The sequence below is a fragment of the Dendrobates tinctorius genome, unplaced genomic scaffold, assembly GCF_039654945.1.
Source record: "Dendrobates tinctorius isolate UK_male_01 unplaced genomic scaffold, ASM3965494v1 ptg000056l, whole genome shotgun sequence".
NCBI lineage: Eukaryota > Metazoa > Chordata > Amphibia > Anura > Dendrobatidae > Dendrobates > Dendrobates tinctorius.
The window spans coordinates 21,283,426-21,300,124 of record NW_027361724.1 but is presented as its reverse complement, the minus strand read 5'-3'; the positions used below and the strand labels follow the sequence as shown (position 1 = coordinate 21,300,124).

The following is a 16,699-nucleotide window of genomic DNA, read 5'->3' as shown; positions in this document are numbered from 1 at the left end:
TTTTGGCTGGCAAGGCTATCACCATGAGATGGACGGATAGAAGACCTCCACTGACATCACACTGGGTCAGTATGGTAAATAAAGCAGCTTTCTATGAGAGGGTGGTATAGAAAAACAGACACTGTCCTGAAGAATGTGATAAGTTATAGAAGCCTTGGTTTGATTCCCTTTTGACTCACAATAGCCCCCAGGTGATGAGGAGGATTCTCTCATGATACAGTATGTGATATTTGGTGCTTGACATGGAGGTGTCTTATGGTTTTGGTTAAGATATTAGACCCATGGTACAGTAAGGGCAGGGTAACATTTGCTAGACAGTGTTAATGAGAAATTGAGAAATAACGTTTGTTCATGAATGTAACCTTATTTTATTGAAGATTTTACAATATAACAAGTTTATATATATTTTTTTAATGTATGAAAACGTCACTCATCAGCCACGAGTCGTAATGATTGCACAGCATCAGTACAGCGGGCACTGGAGTAATCATTGTTCTGAATAAAGGGCCAGAGTAAATTAAAGGGTTTGTCAACTGCGAGGACAACTCCTTCTTTATCAAAATGTCTGTCCCTGATAAAATAAAAGCGCCTATACTCTCCTCCCATGCCGACACCGTTCCAGCAGTGTCGGCACTCGCGCGATTATGACGACATATGACCCCGTTGCCCAATCAGCACTGGCATCACTGTCCCCGCCTTCGGACAAATCGAACATCAAGAGGAAGTGAGAGAGTTGCCTTAACTTGACTTCCTTTTGATATTCAATTTGTCCAAAGGTGGGGACAGTGATGCCAGTGCTGATTGGGCGCCAGGGCCAGGCCACGTGTCGTCATAACCGCATGAGAGCCCTGGGAACGTGAATGCTGACACAGCTGGAACGGCGCCGGCACGGGAGGTGAGTGAAAGCTTTTTTTACTTTATTGGGGCCAAACGTGGAATATGAGAAGGGATTGTCCAAGTAGAGGACAACTTCTTTTAAGGTGCACAATATTTCTTTGAACTGAAGATGGGTGTCTGGTCTTGTTGAAATTGGTCAACATTAGGGCTCGTGCACATGACCGTAAAAATTGGACGACTGGTATCCATCGTTTTGACAGATAGCAGTCATCTCCCATATTATACTGTGGGGTCGTGCACATGTCCGATATTTTCCTTGCATAGAGAAATATGGAGCGCACTCAGCGTTGGGTGCAGGTGGAACTGTGAAACCCAAGTAGTAGACTTGTAGAAAATCAACCGCACTCACACAAAGGATTTCAGCTTGATTTAACACAATAGTTCACCATAGGGCTGGGTAAAGAGGTCAAAAAAGCGACAGGTAGTGCTAAAAGCTTGATGTTTCGACCCATCCCAGATTTTTCAAATTTGCCACTATGGGGAAAGTGAGAAAATAACATAGGTGTTATTGCATTTGATTGATTTATATTTTGCCAGCTCTCGACTACTGCAAAGATTCATGCAACCATGACTTGATGTATATATTTCATGATGTATATATTGGATCTGCACCACAATTCTTTGCCTTATATGAATTTACTCATTGAATATTTTGTAAAGCACATTAATCTCTGCTATATTCCAACTCACCCCATAGCGACAAATTTGAAAAAGACAGGGCACGGGTTGAAACGTCAAGCTTTTAGCACTACCTCTTGCTTTTATGGTCCCTTACTCAACACTATGGTCAACTATTGTGATAAATAAACCAGCATCAAGCTGAAATCCTTTTTGCGAGTGCATGCGATTTTCTACAAGTCAATATTTCCTTGGACCAGACTTGAAATCGCAGCATGCACGAGTTACATCTGGTTATCAGATAGCACTTGTCTATTCATATCTATGGGTCCGTGGGAAAAAAAAAATCGTACCGCACGTGAAAACAATTCCAAGTGTGGTCCGATTTTCACAGAAAGACTAAATGAAGAAGGTGGAGATTTATTTATTTCTAACTCTGATCACACTCTATCAGAGTGATGTGCATAACTGGACCGGTTTTCTCAGATGAGAGATGTGCAATACAAAAATAATACTCTGGTACCGTGTTAGCCAGAAAAATAGATGTAAATACTTATTTCCTCAAAAAAAATTAAGAAAAGTATTCAAGGAGTGATACCTTTATTGGCTAATCAGAGAAACAAGCAATCATGTGACGCCAGCCTTAGCCTAAGGGCTCGCTCTCATCTGAGTAAAAAGAAATCACTCTGTTGATCCAGAAAAGTAGGACGAGTGTTGTGCAAGTATGATGCGATTTTTCTTAACTAGCAGCTATATGACATGAGTACGCAATGCGTTTTTAACATCATTTCCACATAAAGTAATCTCTGTAATTTAAAGCTGGTTTTCTAAGTAATAAAACACTTTTATACAGATAGATTAAAGATACAGATAGAAAGAGGGATACATAGCATTCAGATATTTAATAAGCTCTTTGGAGCTTAACTGGCAGCTTTTTAGGAATAATAAAAAAAATTATTAAAAATTGCATGGGGTCCCCCCTATTTTTTAATAAATATGCTAAGAAAAAGACGACAGTTGTGAGGTGGTCTTATTAGTTTGGGAAGTGGCCAGTAACCATGGAGCTTCCCAGCCTATTACTATCACCTCACAGTCGCCTGCTTAGCCTTTACTAGTTACTAAAAACGGGGACCCCCCCCCCCCCAAAAAAAAAAAAAAAAACTGACGTGGGGCCCCCCACCATTTTTAATAACCAGCAAAGGCTAAGCAGACAGCTGCGGTGACAGTAAGGTTATCGCAGTCCACAGCCACTGAACTGCAGTAACCTTACTATTACTAAAGTCACCACACGCAGCGTTAGTACTGCACAGTGTGAGAACTGGCAACAAGTTCTCGCGCTGTGAGCGGTGATGTCAGTAACACTAACTGCCATATCCTTACTGACATCACCACTTATCACAGCAGCAGGTGTTCTCGCGCTTCGATGTGTGTGAACCGGCAGTGGCTGCAGCTCCAGTCTATGGAGCTGCATTCTCTGAACGGGGCTCCATAGACTGGACAAAGAAGATGGGGATCATCATAGGACCTCTATATGGATTTCGGCAGACTTTGTGGATTATTTTGTTTATTGCAATGAATGGATAATTGTCGGGGAGTGTTTTTTTTTTTTTTAAGAAATAAAGGATGTGGGTGTGTTTCTTTGTTTTAACATTGGGTTTAGTAATGGGGGTGTTTTATAGACGCCTCTCAATTACTAACCTCTGGGCTTGATGGACATTACACAGCTGACATCAACCCCAAACCCATTACCTCGATTGCCAAAGCACCAGGGTAATTGGGAAGAGCGGAGGTTAAGCAAAATAAATGGTACACCTAATGGATGCACCATTTCTGGGGTGACTAACATCTGGTCTAATTAATCTGGGAAGGTGCCACTATCCATAGCCCTTCCTAGCGTATTAACCCCTTTCTGATGTGGGGCATAATAGTACACCCACGTCGGACTCCCTCCCTTTGATTTGGGCTCCAGCGGTGAGCCCACATTTTCCTGGCACAGGTGAGCTGTTTTGAACAGCTGACATGTGCCTGGAACAGCTGCAGATGGAATTGCGATCCACCGGCGGCTATTAACCCATTAAATGCCGCTGTCAAACGCTGACAGAGGCATTTAACATGCGCTTCCGGCAATCGCGCCTAAATCCGCACATCGGTATCGCGGGTCACCGATGGGTAGGCGTGACAATCAGAGGTCTCCTGGAGACCTCTATGGTTGTCACTGCCGCCTTGCTGTGAGCGTCGCTCGGTGGTTGGCGCTCACAGCAAGTGAGTAATTCTGCTACATAGAGGCGATCTGATCATCGCCTGTATGTAGCAGAGCCAATCAGGTTATGGCAGCTTCTAGTCTCCCATGGAGACTATTGAAGCATGCCAAAAGTAAAAAAAAAGTTTTTAAAAATATTAAGAAAATAATATAGAAGTTCAAATTACTCCCCCTTTCGCTTCATTCAAAATAAAACAATTAAAAAAAAAATTAAAACACACATATTTGGTATTGATGCGTTCAGAATCGCCCAATCAATAAAAAAAAGGATTAACCTGGTCGCTAAAAGGTGTAGTGAGAAAAAAAAAAGTAAAAACGCCATAATTTCGTTTTTTTGGTTGCCACAACATTGCATTAATATGCAATAACTGGCAATCAAAAGATCGTATCTACACCAAAATGGCATCATTAAAAATGTCAGCTCGGCGCGCAAAAAATATGCCCTCACTCAACCCGAGATCACGAAAAATGAAGACGCTACGGGTATCGGAAAATGGCACAATTTTTTTTTTTTAACAAAGTTTGGAATTTTTTTAAAAAAAGAACCTAGACATGTTTAATGTCTATGAACTCGTAATGACCTGGAGAATCATAATATGGGATGGCAATTTTGCAATTTCACCGCACTTGGAATTTCTTTCCCGTTTTCCAGTACACAATATGTTAAAACCAATGGTGTCGTTAAGTTCAACTTGTCCCGCAAAAACCAAGCCCTCACATGGCCATATTGACCGAAAAATAAAAAAGTTATGGCTCTGGGAAGAAGGGGAGCAAAAAATCAAAACTGAAAACCGAAAATACATAGTGTTTGACAAGTGTGATCAATTTTTTACTATTGAGGCTGCCTATGCAGCATCAGTAGTAAAAAGATATAAAGTTAAAAATAATAATAAAAAAAATAAAAAATCGTGTTATTCTCACCTTCCGGCGTCCCACGCAGCGTCCCCAGGCCTCAGCGATGCTCCCGGCAACTCCCGTTCCCAGCGATGCCTTGCGACAATGACCTTTGATCACGTAGCATCACGCGAGACCTCTACGTCATCACAGGTCATTGTCACAAGGCATCACTGGAAACGGGAGTTGCCGGGAGCATCGCTGAGGCCTGGGGATGCTGCCGGAAGGTGAGAATAAGGCTATTTTTTATTTTAACCCCTTAGCGACAGCCAGTTTGCAGCTTAATGACCAGGCCAATTTTTACAATTCTGACCACTGTCACTTTATGAGGTTATAACTCTGGAACGCTTTAACGGATCCCGCTGATTCTGAGATTGTTTTTTTGTGACATAATGCACTTCATGTTAGTGGTAAAATTTATTCGATAAGTCTTGTGTTTATTCATGAAAAAAACGGAAATATGGTGAAAATTTTGGCTATTTTAAAATTTTAAATTTTTATGCCCTTAAATCAGAGAGATGTGTCACACAAATTTCGTAATAAATAACATTTCCCACATGTCTACTTTACATCAGCACAATTTTGGAAGCAAAATTTTTTTTTGTTAGGAAGTTATAAGGGTTAAAAGTTGACCAGCGAGTTCTCATTTTTACAACAAAATTTACAAAACCATTTTTTTTTAGGGACCACATCATATTTAAAGTCATTTTGAGGGGTGTACATGACAGAAAATACCCAAAAATGACACTGTTATAAAAACTAGACCCCTCAAGGTGCTCAAAACCACATTCAAGAAGTTTATTAACCCTTTACTTGCTTCACAGGAACTAAAGCAATGTGGAAGGAAAAAATTAACATTTAACTTTTTTTGACAAAAAATTTACTTCAGAACCAATCTTTTTTTATTTTCACAAGTGTTAACAGAGAAAATGAACCACAAAATTTGTTGTGCAATTTCTCCTGAATACGCCGATACCCCATATGTGGTGGTAAACTACTTTTTCAGCACACGGCAGAGCTCGCAAGGGATGGAGCGCCGTTTGACTTTTTCAACACAGAATTGACTGGAATTGAGGTCGGATGCCATGTTGCGTTTGGAGAGCCCCTGATGTTCTTAAACAGTGGAAACCCCCAACAAGTGACCCCATTTTGGAAACTAGACCCCTTAAAGAACTTATCTAGATGTGTGGTGAGCACTTTGAACCTTCAAGTGCTTCACAGAAGTTTATAACGTAGAGCCGTGAAAATTTAAAATAATTTTTGTTCCCCCTCAAAAATGATTTTTTAGCCCGCTATTTTTTATTTTCACAAGGCTAACAGGAGAAATTGGACCACAATAGGTTTTGTGCAATTTGTCCTGAGTACGCTGATACCCCATATGTGGGGGGGAACCACTGTTTGGGTGCATGGGAGAGCTTGGAAGGGAAGGAGTGCCATTTTGGAATGCAGACTTTGATGGAATGGTCTGCGGGCGTCACGTTGCATTTGCAGAGCCCCTGATGTGACTAAACAGTATAAACCCCCTAAAAGTGATCCAATCTTGGAAACTAGACCCCCAAAGGAGCTTATCTAGATATGTGGTGAGCACTTTGAACCCCTAAGTGCTTCACAGAAATTTATAAACCTAGAGCCGTGAAAATTAAAAATCATTTTTTTTCCTCAAAAATGATTTTTTAGCCCTCTATTTTTTATTTTTCTAAGGGTAACAGGAGAAATTGGACCACAAAAGTTGTTGTCCAATTTGTCCTGAGTACACTGATACCCCATATATTGGGGGGAACCACTGTTTGGGCACATGGGAGGGCTCGGAAGGGAAGGAGTGCCATTTTGGAATGCAGACTTTGATGGAATGGTCTGCAGGCGTCATGTACGTTTGCAGAGCTCCTGATGTACCTAAACAGTGGAAACCCCCTACAAGTGACCCCATTTTGAAAACTAGACCCCCCAAGGAGCTTATCTAGATGTGTGGTGAGCACTTTGAATCCCCAAGTGCTTCACAGAAGTTTATAACGCTGAGCAGTGAAAATAAAAAGTCTTTTTTATTTCCACAAAAGTGATTTTTTAGCCCCCCAATTTTTAGACCCCCAAAGTTGGTAAATAGTGGAAACCCCTCAATTATTGCTCCAACCCTAATCCCAACACACCCCTAACCCTAATCCCAAATCCTAATTCTAACCCTAATCCCCCCTAACCCTAATTCTAACCCTAGCCATAACTCTAACCCTAGCGGAAAAATGAAAAAAAAAATATTTTCTTTATTTTATTATGTTTCCTTAACTAAGGGGGTGATAAACGGGGGGGGGGGGGGGTTATTTTCTATTTTTTTTTATTTTGAGCACTATGATATTTTATCATAGTGATCAAAATGAATGAATGGAACCTGCCAGCCAGAGCCTGCAGATTCCCGGCGGGCGCACTGCGCATGCGCCTGCCATTTTCTCCGGATCCAAGATGGCGGCGCCCACCGGCGGGACGCAGGACCACCGGGAGGGGACCCTGGAGCACGGAGAGGTACCGGGGGGATTGGGGACCCTATTTCTCTCTCCTCTGATGTGCGATCACATCAGAGGAAAGAGAATTTAAATGCAAAATCGCTGCTTTTTTTTTTTTTTTTCGATCGCCGTTATAGGGTTAATAACGGCGATCACAAAAGCGGGGTCGGTAAAAACCGACCCGATTCATGTCCTCTGGGGTCTTAGCTACCCCCTGCAGCCAAGACCCCGGAGAAAATCCGACACTGGAGGGCGCTATTTACTTACTCCACAGCACAGTGAATTCACTGCGCTGTGGTTTAAGTACCCTTAATTACCGCCGTTAAAAGGCGTATCGGCGATCGTTAAGGCGTTAATTCTTTTTTTTTTTTTTTTTTTACAGAGATATGGTACCCAGGGCCTGCCACCTCTCCTCCAGACCGTGGGTACCATACGCACATTTTCCGCTTCCTTTGTGCACGGTGGGCATAGCCACATGTGGAAAGTAAGTGGAACAATGCATTCCTATGTGTGCGGAATTCCCACGATTCCGCACAAAGAATAAGCATGCTGCGGATTTTTCTGCAATGCGATTTTGCAGCGGAAAAATACGCAGCATGAGCACAGCATGTGCGGAATGCCATTGAATACAATGGGTTGCTTATTTTATGCGTTTTTACAGCGTTTATGCAAAAAATGCAGAAAAAACACAAACTACACGGGAATTCCGGACGTGTGCACATAGCCTTATTTCATAAATCAGTAGTGCACATGCCAATAAGAAACTTTGTAATATATCTCAAAGAAATCTGCTTCTTTCTCTTCCAGGACTGATCATTCATTCTCAAAATTCTCCGTTCACAGGTAAAATCTGCATTCAGTGAAGACAGATTGTTACATTACGGAGACAGATGAGCGTTGCCGACAGTGAGATTCTATGGAGACTAGAATTGGAGAAGGGCGTTGAATGGGGAACACTTCACCCTCCTCCTCCCTTCTCCGTAGAATCTTATCGGCAGCACCTGCCATCTCCTATTGAAGTTATGCAACAATCTGTCTTCACCGAACACAGTTTTTACCTGTGGATTGAGAATTTCAAAAACAATGATTGGTCCGGGCGGAGAAAGTAGCGGATTTCTCTGACCAGATATATGACCACATTTCTTCTTTTCATGTGTACTATTGACTTATGAAATAAAAATTAAAATGACGGTTACTTTAAGTCAGGGGTCTCAAACACGTGGCCCTTGAGGCAGTCATCTGTAGCCCGCGGGGCACCACGTCTCACTCCCTAAAGCAGGTAGAAGGGGGAAGGCGCGCATTCAGGAGCGCGTGATGGCTGTTCTGTGTGCACAGGACCTGGGATGTGGTCACAGGAGGGGGAGGAGCCAGGGGTCACATGATCAGGGGCCTCAGTGTATGCAGGACACTGCTGTCTGTGCTGGTTGCCATGGTGCTGGATGCGGGTAAGTTTGTGTGTGTGCGCGAGGTGTGCGGAGCGGAGCCGCGCGTGTGCGAGGTGTGCGGAGCAGAGCCGCAGGTGTGCGGAGCAGAGCCGGAGGTGTGCGGAGCAGAGCCGGAGGTGTGCGGAGCAGAGCCGGAGGTGTGCGGAGCAGAGCCGGAGGTGTGCGGAGCAGAGCCGGAGGTGTGCGGAGCAGAGCCGGAGGTGTGCGGAGCAGAGCCGGAGGTGTGCGGAGCAGAGCCGGAGGTGTGCGGAGCAGAGCCGGAGGTGTGCGGAGCAGAGCCGGAGGTGTGCGGAGCAGAGCCGGAGGTGTGCGGAGCAGAGCCGGAGGTGTGCGGAGCAGAGCCGGAGGTGTGCGGAGCAGAGCCGCGCGTGTGCGAGGTGTGCGGAGCAGAGCCGCGCGTGTGCGAGGTGTGCGGAGCAGAGCCGCGCGTGTGCGAGGTGTGCGGAGCAGAGCCGCGCGTGTGCGAGGTGTGCGGAGCAGAGCCGCGCGTGTGCGAGGTGTGCGGAGCAGAGCCGCGCGTGTGCGAGGTGTGCGGAGCAGAGCCGCGCGTGTGCGAGGTGTGCGGAGCAGAGCCGCGCGTGTGCGAGGTGTGCGGAGCAGAGCCGCGCGTGTGCGAGGTGTGCGGAGCAGAGCCGCGCGTGTGCGAGGTGTGCGGAGCAGAGCCGCGCGTGTGCGAGGTGTGCGGAGCAGAGCCGCGCGTGTGCGAGGTGTGCGGAGCAGAGCCGCGCGTGTGCGAGGTGTGCGGAGCAGAGCCGCGCGTGTGCGAGGTGTGCGGAGCAGAGCCGCGCGTGTGCGAGGTGTGCGGAGCAGAGCCGCGCGTGTGCGAGGTGTGCGGAGCAGAGCCGCGCGTGTGCGAGGTGTGCGGAGCAGAGCCGCGCGTGTGCGAGGTGTGCGGAGCAGAGCCGCGCGTGTGCGAGGTGTGCGGAGCAGAGCCGCGCGTGTGCGAGGTGTGCGGAGCAGAGCCGCGCGTGTGCGAGGTGTGCGGCGCAGAGCCGCGCGTGTGCGAGGTGTGCGGCGCAGAGCCGCGCGTGTGCGAGGTGTGCGGCGCAGAGCCGCGCGTGTGCGAGGTGTGCGGCGCAGAGCCGCGCGTGTGCGAGGTGTGCGGCGCAGAGCCGCGCGTGTGCGAGGGGTGCGGAGCAGAGCCGCGCGTGTGCGAGGGGTGCGGAGCAGAGCCGCGCGTGTGCGAGGTGTGCGGAGCAGAGCCGCGCGTGTGCGAGGTGTGCGGAGCAGAGCCGCGCGTGTGCGAGGTGTGCGGAGCAGAGCCGCGCGTGTGCGAGGTGTGCGGAGCAGAGCCGCGCGTGTGCGAGGTGTGCGGAGCAGAGCCGCGCGTGTGCGAGGTGTACGGAGCAGAGCCGCGCGTGTGCGAGGTCCGAGGTGTAGGGAGCGGAGCCTTGTGTGTGCGAGGTGTACGGAGCGGAGCCGTGTATGAAGTGTACAGAGCGGAGCCAAGTGTGTACAAAGTGTACAGAGCGGAGCCGTGTGTGTACGAGGTGGACGGAGAGGAGCCGTGTGTATGAGGCGGACGGAGCGGAGGAGTTTGTGTGTACGAGGTGTAGGGAGCGGAGCCATGTGTGTACGAGGTGTACGGAGCGGAGCCGTGTGTGTGAAGTGTACGGAGCGGAGCCGTGTGTGTGAAGTGTACGGAGCGGAGCTGCGTGTGTACGAGGTGGACGGAGAGGAGCCGCGCGTGTACGAGGTGTGCAGAGCCACGTGTGTACAAGGTGTGCGAAGCGGAGCCGCGCGTGTACGAGGTGTGCGGAGTGGAGATGTGCGTGTACGAGGTGTGCTGAGCAGAGATGTGCATGTATTTTGGCATGGGGGGGCCCCATTTGAAAGTTCGCGCCAGGGCCCATAACTTTGTAGTTACGCCACTGCTCACGCTAGAAGAGAGTAGGAGTGCGCCGCTCCGTAGTGGCTGTGGCCCTGCGTGATGACATCCCTCTGGCGCTGTGTAATGACATCACGCCAGGGCGCGGAAGCGTGACTTTCCCCCCATTTGATGGATTTTGCAGGTGACTGGCTGTGCGTGTACAGCGAGATGATAGCGCCGGCTCACATGCAGAGCCGACACGATCATCAGCTGAGGTAAGCTGTACATCACAGGTGACAACCTATTTGAACGGCCACGATCGGTATTAGCACCGATCGCGGCTGTTTAACCCCTTAAGATACTGCTATCAATTGTGGCTGTATTAAGTTTGAAAGGAATGTGGCCCGCCAGCTTAAATTTTTTTTTATGTGCGGCCCATTTACTCTGCTGGGTTTGAGACCCCTGCTTTAAGTGATCCATGGAGTGCCAGTGGATCTCCTGACCCAAACTCAATATCCTCATAGGCATACATGAAGCTCTTGACCCAGGGCCAGTCAGCACATCATGCCCCGTACTCGTGAAAATAGATGTGCGAAACCGGTCTTAGATAAATGAACACATTTAAGATATATTAAGAAATGGATATTGACCAAGATTCTCTATTTTTTGTATTAGAGGCCAATAGCGGCAGGAATGTTCACACATTGGAGCTTTATAATAAGGATGGAGCCGTAAAATGTATCACTCCAGTATCCATCCCTGAGAGCTTCAGCCCACTGCTGAACCGTTAATCCCTGGGGACGTGTTATCAGTCCATACATATCCTTGTACATCCCCAGTGATTTGTCATGACTTCATTATAAACACTAAATTATATTTTAAAACAATAAAACTAAATTATTTTTATTCCCGTGTTATGCAAGTTGTATAAAAGTCTGGTTCCGCTTGTGCGGCCCGAAAACGCTCACTGGCGTTATGTACAATAGCATGTGGCTTTCCTAAACCAGCTGAAAGTTTTCTGCTTTCTGCTGCCACCTGGTGGAAATCAGTGTGAACTGAAAAAGAAAAAAAATCAAGTTCAGCCACAATTGCGGCAAACAAACAGGGTGGCAAAGCTTGTACTAGGCGGTTTAAGTGTAAAATGGTCAGCAGTGTTCATATTGATAGTTTGGGATTTAGCGCTGCATTGAAAACTGGCTATGCTGAGATAAAATAGATGTCATGACCAGTGGCGAAATTTGAAGCCCATGGGCCCCAATGGAGAAAATCCAAGAGGGGCATTAAATTATTGCAACTCTTTAATTGCAATGGTCTTTTTACATAAGAAAAAGGGTCTTGTGGGGTTCCACTAGGCTTGCAGGGTGTGGGTGCAATTGCAACCCCTGCACCAATTGTGGTTACACCTAGTCATGACTTTGCTTCACCTCCGTCGTTTCACAAGCACTAATCGCATGTCCGCCAGGTTCATCCAAGTGCTGTGTACCTACCGTGAACAGGTTGGACCGCCGCTTCGACTGTTTGCGCACCGGAGTAGGCGTGCTAGCTGTTGGGGGTACATCAATCCGCAGCTCTTTCTGACTAGTGCTGGGAGTGGAAGGGACTGATGAAGAATAGTCACTCAGGCTGCCTCCTCCATTACTGGTCTGTGCAAAGAGATCATAAGAGGGCATTACAAAAATGTGCATGCTGGGACTAATAGTTCGACGGTATCTTGATATGGAAACACCACCCATACTTGCTACACTAACAGTATATCTTGGACAGCCGTTTGTTGGTAGCAATTTGATAGATTGTGACAAATTGATAAGAACGTACCTGGCTAATATGTACGGCTGACACTTGTGCTGAGCACACGGACGTGTGGCTGGGAGAGTTTGGTAGAGACTTGCAGGGACCAATGGAGAGCTGCTGCTTCTTACGAGTCGCTACGATTTTCTGGGCAACTGCGGAAAAAAAGAAGACCAACACAATTAACCAAAAATGGTTCCTGTAGAACTGTAAAACTAACCTAGAACATGTAATATATAGCTTAGAAACAACGGTTACATGTAAACCCACAGACAGCAGAGCCATGTAAGGTGTCCTCACTCTTAATGGAGCATTCCCATCTCCAATATCCTATCCCAATATGTAGTAGGTGAAATAATAAGAATATTAGCAAATACCGTACCTCCAATTAAAAATGTAGTAAAGTTCTTCTGATTAGCCATATCGCTTACCCCATGTGAAGGCATTGCAGCAGCTTAGGCTATATCCACGATTACGACCAGTACAAGCCAACTGTCACTATGAGTGGTCGTAACCATAGATACCTGTAATGCCCTGCACATGAGGTAAGCGAAATAGCGCATCAGAAGAACTATACATACATTTATAATTGGAGCAATTTGCTAATATTATTACTACACCTACTACATATTTGGGTAGAATCTTTGGAGATGGGAATACTCCTTTATGTGTCAATTCACACAAGTGTTGTCCGTCATTCAACCAATGTTATTCAATGGGACAATGCAGAGGAGCGCTTTTTTTTTCCTTTTCCAAGGACAGAATTTGCCCTTGAAAAGGAAAATAATTCCGACATGCGCAAATTTCTTCCATGTGTCGAATGAGTCGCATGCAGTCAAGTCTATGGATGTACAAAAAATAAATAAATCAGATTCCATAAAGAACATCCAATTTTTAAGGATAGACTGCAATTCTTTAACGCAGGAAACTGTATTTATTCTTATAAGCTTTAACTGCTGATGTATGAACACGGATGACAAGTGAGAAAAACAATCGTCTGAGTTTTCGGGATGAAACGCAGATGATTTTTTTTTTTTTTATAAGCTCGTGTGAACCCGGCCTCACAATGGTAATACTTAACCTGGGATGAAACGCAGATGATTTTTTTTTTTTTTATAAGCTCGTGTGAACCCGGCCTCACAATGGTAATACTTAACCTGCACCAGTAATCATTCCCAGCTGTCTAGACTAGTTCTATAGATTTTCTCCCCCTCTGGCTTCTTCATACTACTGGATAATAATTGGAATTAGAGCTCATGCACACGGCAGAGCGCGGTACAACGCCAGCAAACGCCATAGCCTGTATAGATATAGTTACCGCTAAAAGCAAGTACGGTAAATATATACAAGGGTGTGCAACGGAGTGTATGAGGTATACAGAGGACAAGCCCAGGACTAAACAGGGCCCATATACCATCGGTGTGTGAGCCTTACATGTTACTAGGAGCAATAAACATTAGGATCATCGCAGAAACGATTGCAACATCCGCTCTCATTCCTCAACTAGTACTTACAGAAATAGGATAAAAAATGTAAAAAAAAAAATACAAAAGAATAGGAAGAAAACATTAGCAAGGGAAGTAAACGCGGTATATAACAAATCAGAGTCCAGTGTGTGTGTGTGTGCGTGTACACATCTATGGAAATATTAAATCTATTAATATATATATATATATATATATATATATATATATATATATATATATATTTCATATTAAAAGATCCTCAGAAAAGGTAGCAATTCATAAAGCGCAGGTCCGGCTTATACGGGACTGCACCTTTAAGCGGCGGCATTAAGCCCATCCATAGTTTTTGGAGCACAGTCCTCCGCCCCCATTGCCCCCTGAGCTCTGCTCGGCCAGCACCATGAATCCTACATTAGCCATAAAACATCCCCCCCTCCCAAAACCTGACACTCTCTCCTGGCCTCCCTCCCTTTCTCGCAACATTAAAACAAATTTATCTTCATTTATGTCGCAATTACCTCTCCGGGTTGTTAATTTGCTGGAAATGGAGCTATTCTTTAATTGCTCCTATTAATGGGGGGATTTAAATGTGCTTGTAATAAGCTGTTACCTTCAGTATGGGACAAAGTCACCCACAGCAGATCAGAGGAGGGCGAGATTCTCCGGGGGGGGGGGGGGGGGGGGGGGGAGACAGGTCTACGCCAAAACAAAACAGGGTGATGGTTACCTCTCAAATGCCTCTCAATCTGTGACACCCCCCAGGGGTTAGTGGGCAAAGTCATGCAATCAGGTGCAAGTGCTCATTATAAAGGGTTAATAGGGCAGCCGTCAGCTGTTTTCATAGGAACAGGAAAGAGAAAACGTCTTCATCAGATTTATTTTGCGGAGAAAAAAAAAAAAAAAAAATCAAATATAGACAGAGATGCGCTAAATGTTGCCGGACAGGGCGGCTTCTGCCCAACACTTGACAGCACGGCACCTCTCGCCCTCTTTACCACCGTTGCGTTAATTTACAGCACGATTATATTAAAAATGTAAGCTGCCTTTTCTCAGAGCAATTTTCCTGCTAAACGTCTGTTTCCAGGGGACAGATCTTAGAGACGAAGCTCGGAGCGCCCGGAGAGATTTATAGCTGAGGAGGAAAGTCCTCCTACCCCTGATCTAGAGAGCTGATCCTAATAGCCCACGTTTATGGATTTATATGGCACTTAATGGGAAATTGCAGGAAAATAGGAGCAGAGTCAGCTGGAGACAGAATGTCACACAAATATGTAATTAATATAGTGGCCGGCTTCATAGTAATGTGATCTAGATAGACAGGCGGATGGATATTGATTGATATATTTATGTATAGGCACGGGCAGATATAAGAAGAATATACATTTATATTCACCATGACACACGGCGCCCTACAAAACGTACCCGTCTAATCTCACACACGGGCAGGGGTCATCCTACTGCCATTTCATAGATTAACGGGTCACAAGTTTCTTTCCTTGCTCCAAATTAATAGTTTATATTACCGTATATCCTTCCCCAGCCTGGGTAATTTACATGTAGTGATTACAAGTATGATCGCTATTTTTGTTTGGCAAAAAAAAAAAAAAAGAAAAGAGAAGAAAAAGATCACTTTGTATGTAAAAGCGGCTGATACATTAGGAAGGAAAAAGTTGTACAAAAATGGATAAAGTAATGGAAAAGCTAATTCTTAAACGGGCGACAGACCAAAACTCTCCGAACAAATAGTTGTCGCTCGAATCTACCTGAAAAAGGATCTTAAAAAACAAAACAAAGATAGCAGCAGGTGTAAGCTGTGAGCAAGACGTAGTACTAAAGAAACCATGCTCTTTTCATTACGCTTTCGTCCGGTTTACATAGTTGCATTTTTTTGTGCATTTGTCTTTTGAAAGTTCCAAAAAAATAGTTGACGATTTTTTTTTACTTTTGGGAAGGAAAAAACAAGTATGAAAACAGTTTTTTATCCCCATTTTTAATGCGAGATGTATTGAAATGTATTAAAAAGTATACTTTTTTTATTTATTTTTCATTAATTCATTGTAATTCATTACAAAGGTTTACGGTAATTCTCTAGACGCAACAAAAACACCATCTCCAGGGACAAATACAAAGGTAATACCACACCCCTAGTATCTCATGACTGTTCTCATTCAAACTAGTTAAAAAAAATAGTATTAACAAAGAAAAAATTGTATATATTTATTTTAAATATTATTATACGGGCGTATTACGTGTTTAATATGTTGAAATTCAGAGAAAATTAGTTTGACGTATGGCACACGATTGCTTATGGTTTTAAGCCATACGTCTGCAGGCCTGCAAATGTGAACCTAGCCTTAGGGCCCCGTCACACAGAGATCTCGCTGCGTGTGACAGGCGGGAGACCAGCGATCAGCTGATAACTAAGGTACACATCGGGTTTCTAAGTGACGCATGCCCCTTAGAAACCCGATGTGTACCTTAGTTACCAGCTCCCTGCATCAGCGCGCTGGTCACTAAGTACACAGCGATGCCGCACGCTGGGAGTCGCTGTCCTGATCGCTGGTGAAGCTGTCTGTCTGACAGCTCACCAGCGATCCTGACAAGTTGATATCGTTGTCAGGATCGCTGGTGAGTCGCTATGTGTGACGGGGCCCTTAGTCAAGGATGCATTGCAAAAGGTCAAAATTCACAGTGTAAATAAGCCGAGGACCAATGGCAGAATTGACAATCTAGGAATTTGAAAATCTAACTAAGGCCGGGATCACACATTCGAGAAACTCGGACGAGTCTCACATGTTAATACCCGGCACCCTGAGTGGAGCGTTCGGCCGCATAGCAATACATGGAGCCGCAGGCTCCGCTCCTGAGTGACGGCGGCAGTGCCAGGTATTAACATGTGAGACTTGTCCGAGTTTCTCGCATGTGTGATCCGGGCCTTATACAGATGTTTTCCTCATATATGTAGATTAGGGTCACATCCTTTTTAGTGAATGGTGTCCAGTATGTTCAATGCAGGAAATTTCATCACA

General features: G+C 45.4%; 1 protein-coding gene across 8 annotated transcripts in view; it reads right to left on the bottom strand.

The window, feature by feature from the left end:
• The window catches only part of AGAP1 (ArfGAP with GTPase domain, ankyrin repeat and PH domain 1), a 502,402-nt gene that overhangs the window by 169,241 nt on the left and 316,462 nt on the right, over positions 1-16,699 (bottom strand). For all 8 annotated transcript variants that reach the window (XM_073577586.1, XM_073577587.1, XM_073577588.1 and 5 more), the window contains 2 exons: positions 12,232-12,359; positions 11,904-12,059 (listed from right to left, as the gene is read on the bottom strand). In XM_073577586.1, coding sequence (XP_073433687.1) covers positions 11,904-12,059; positions 12,232-12,359 — 284 coding nt within the window. The remainder of the gene's footprint in view (positions 1-11,903; positions 12,060-12,231; positions 12,360-16,699) is intronic.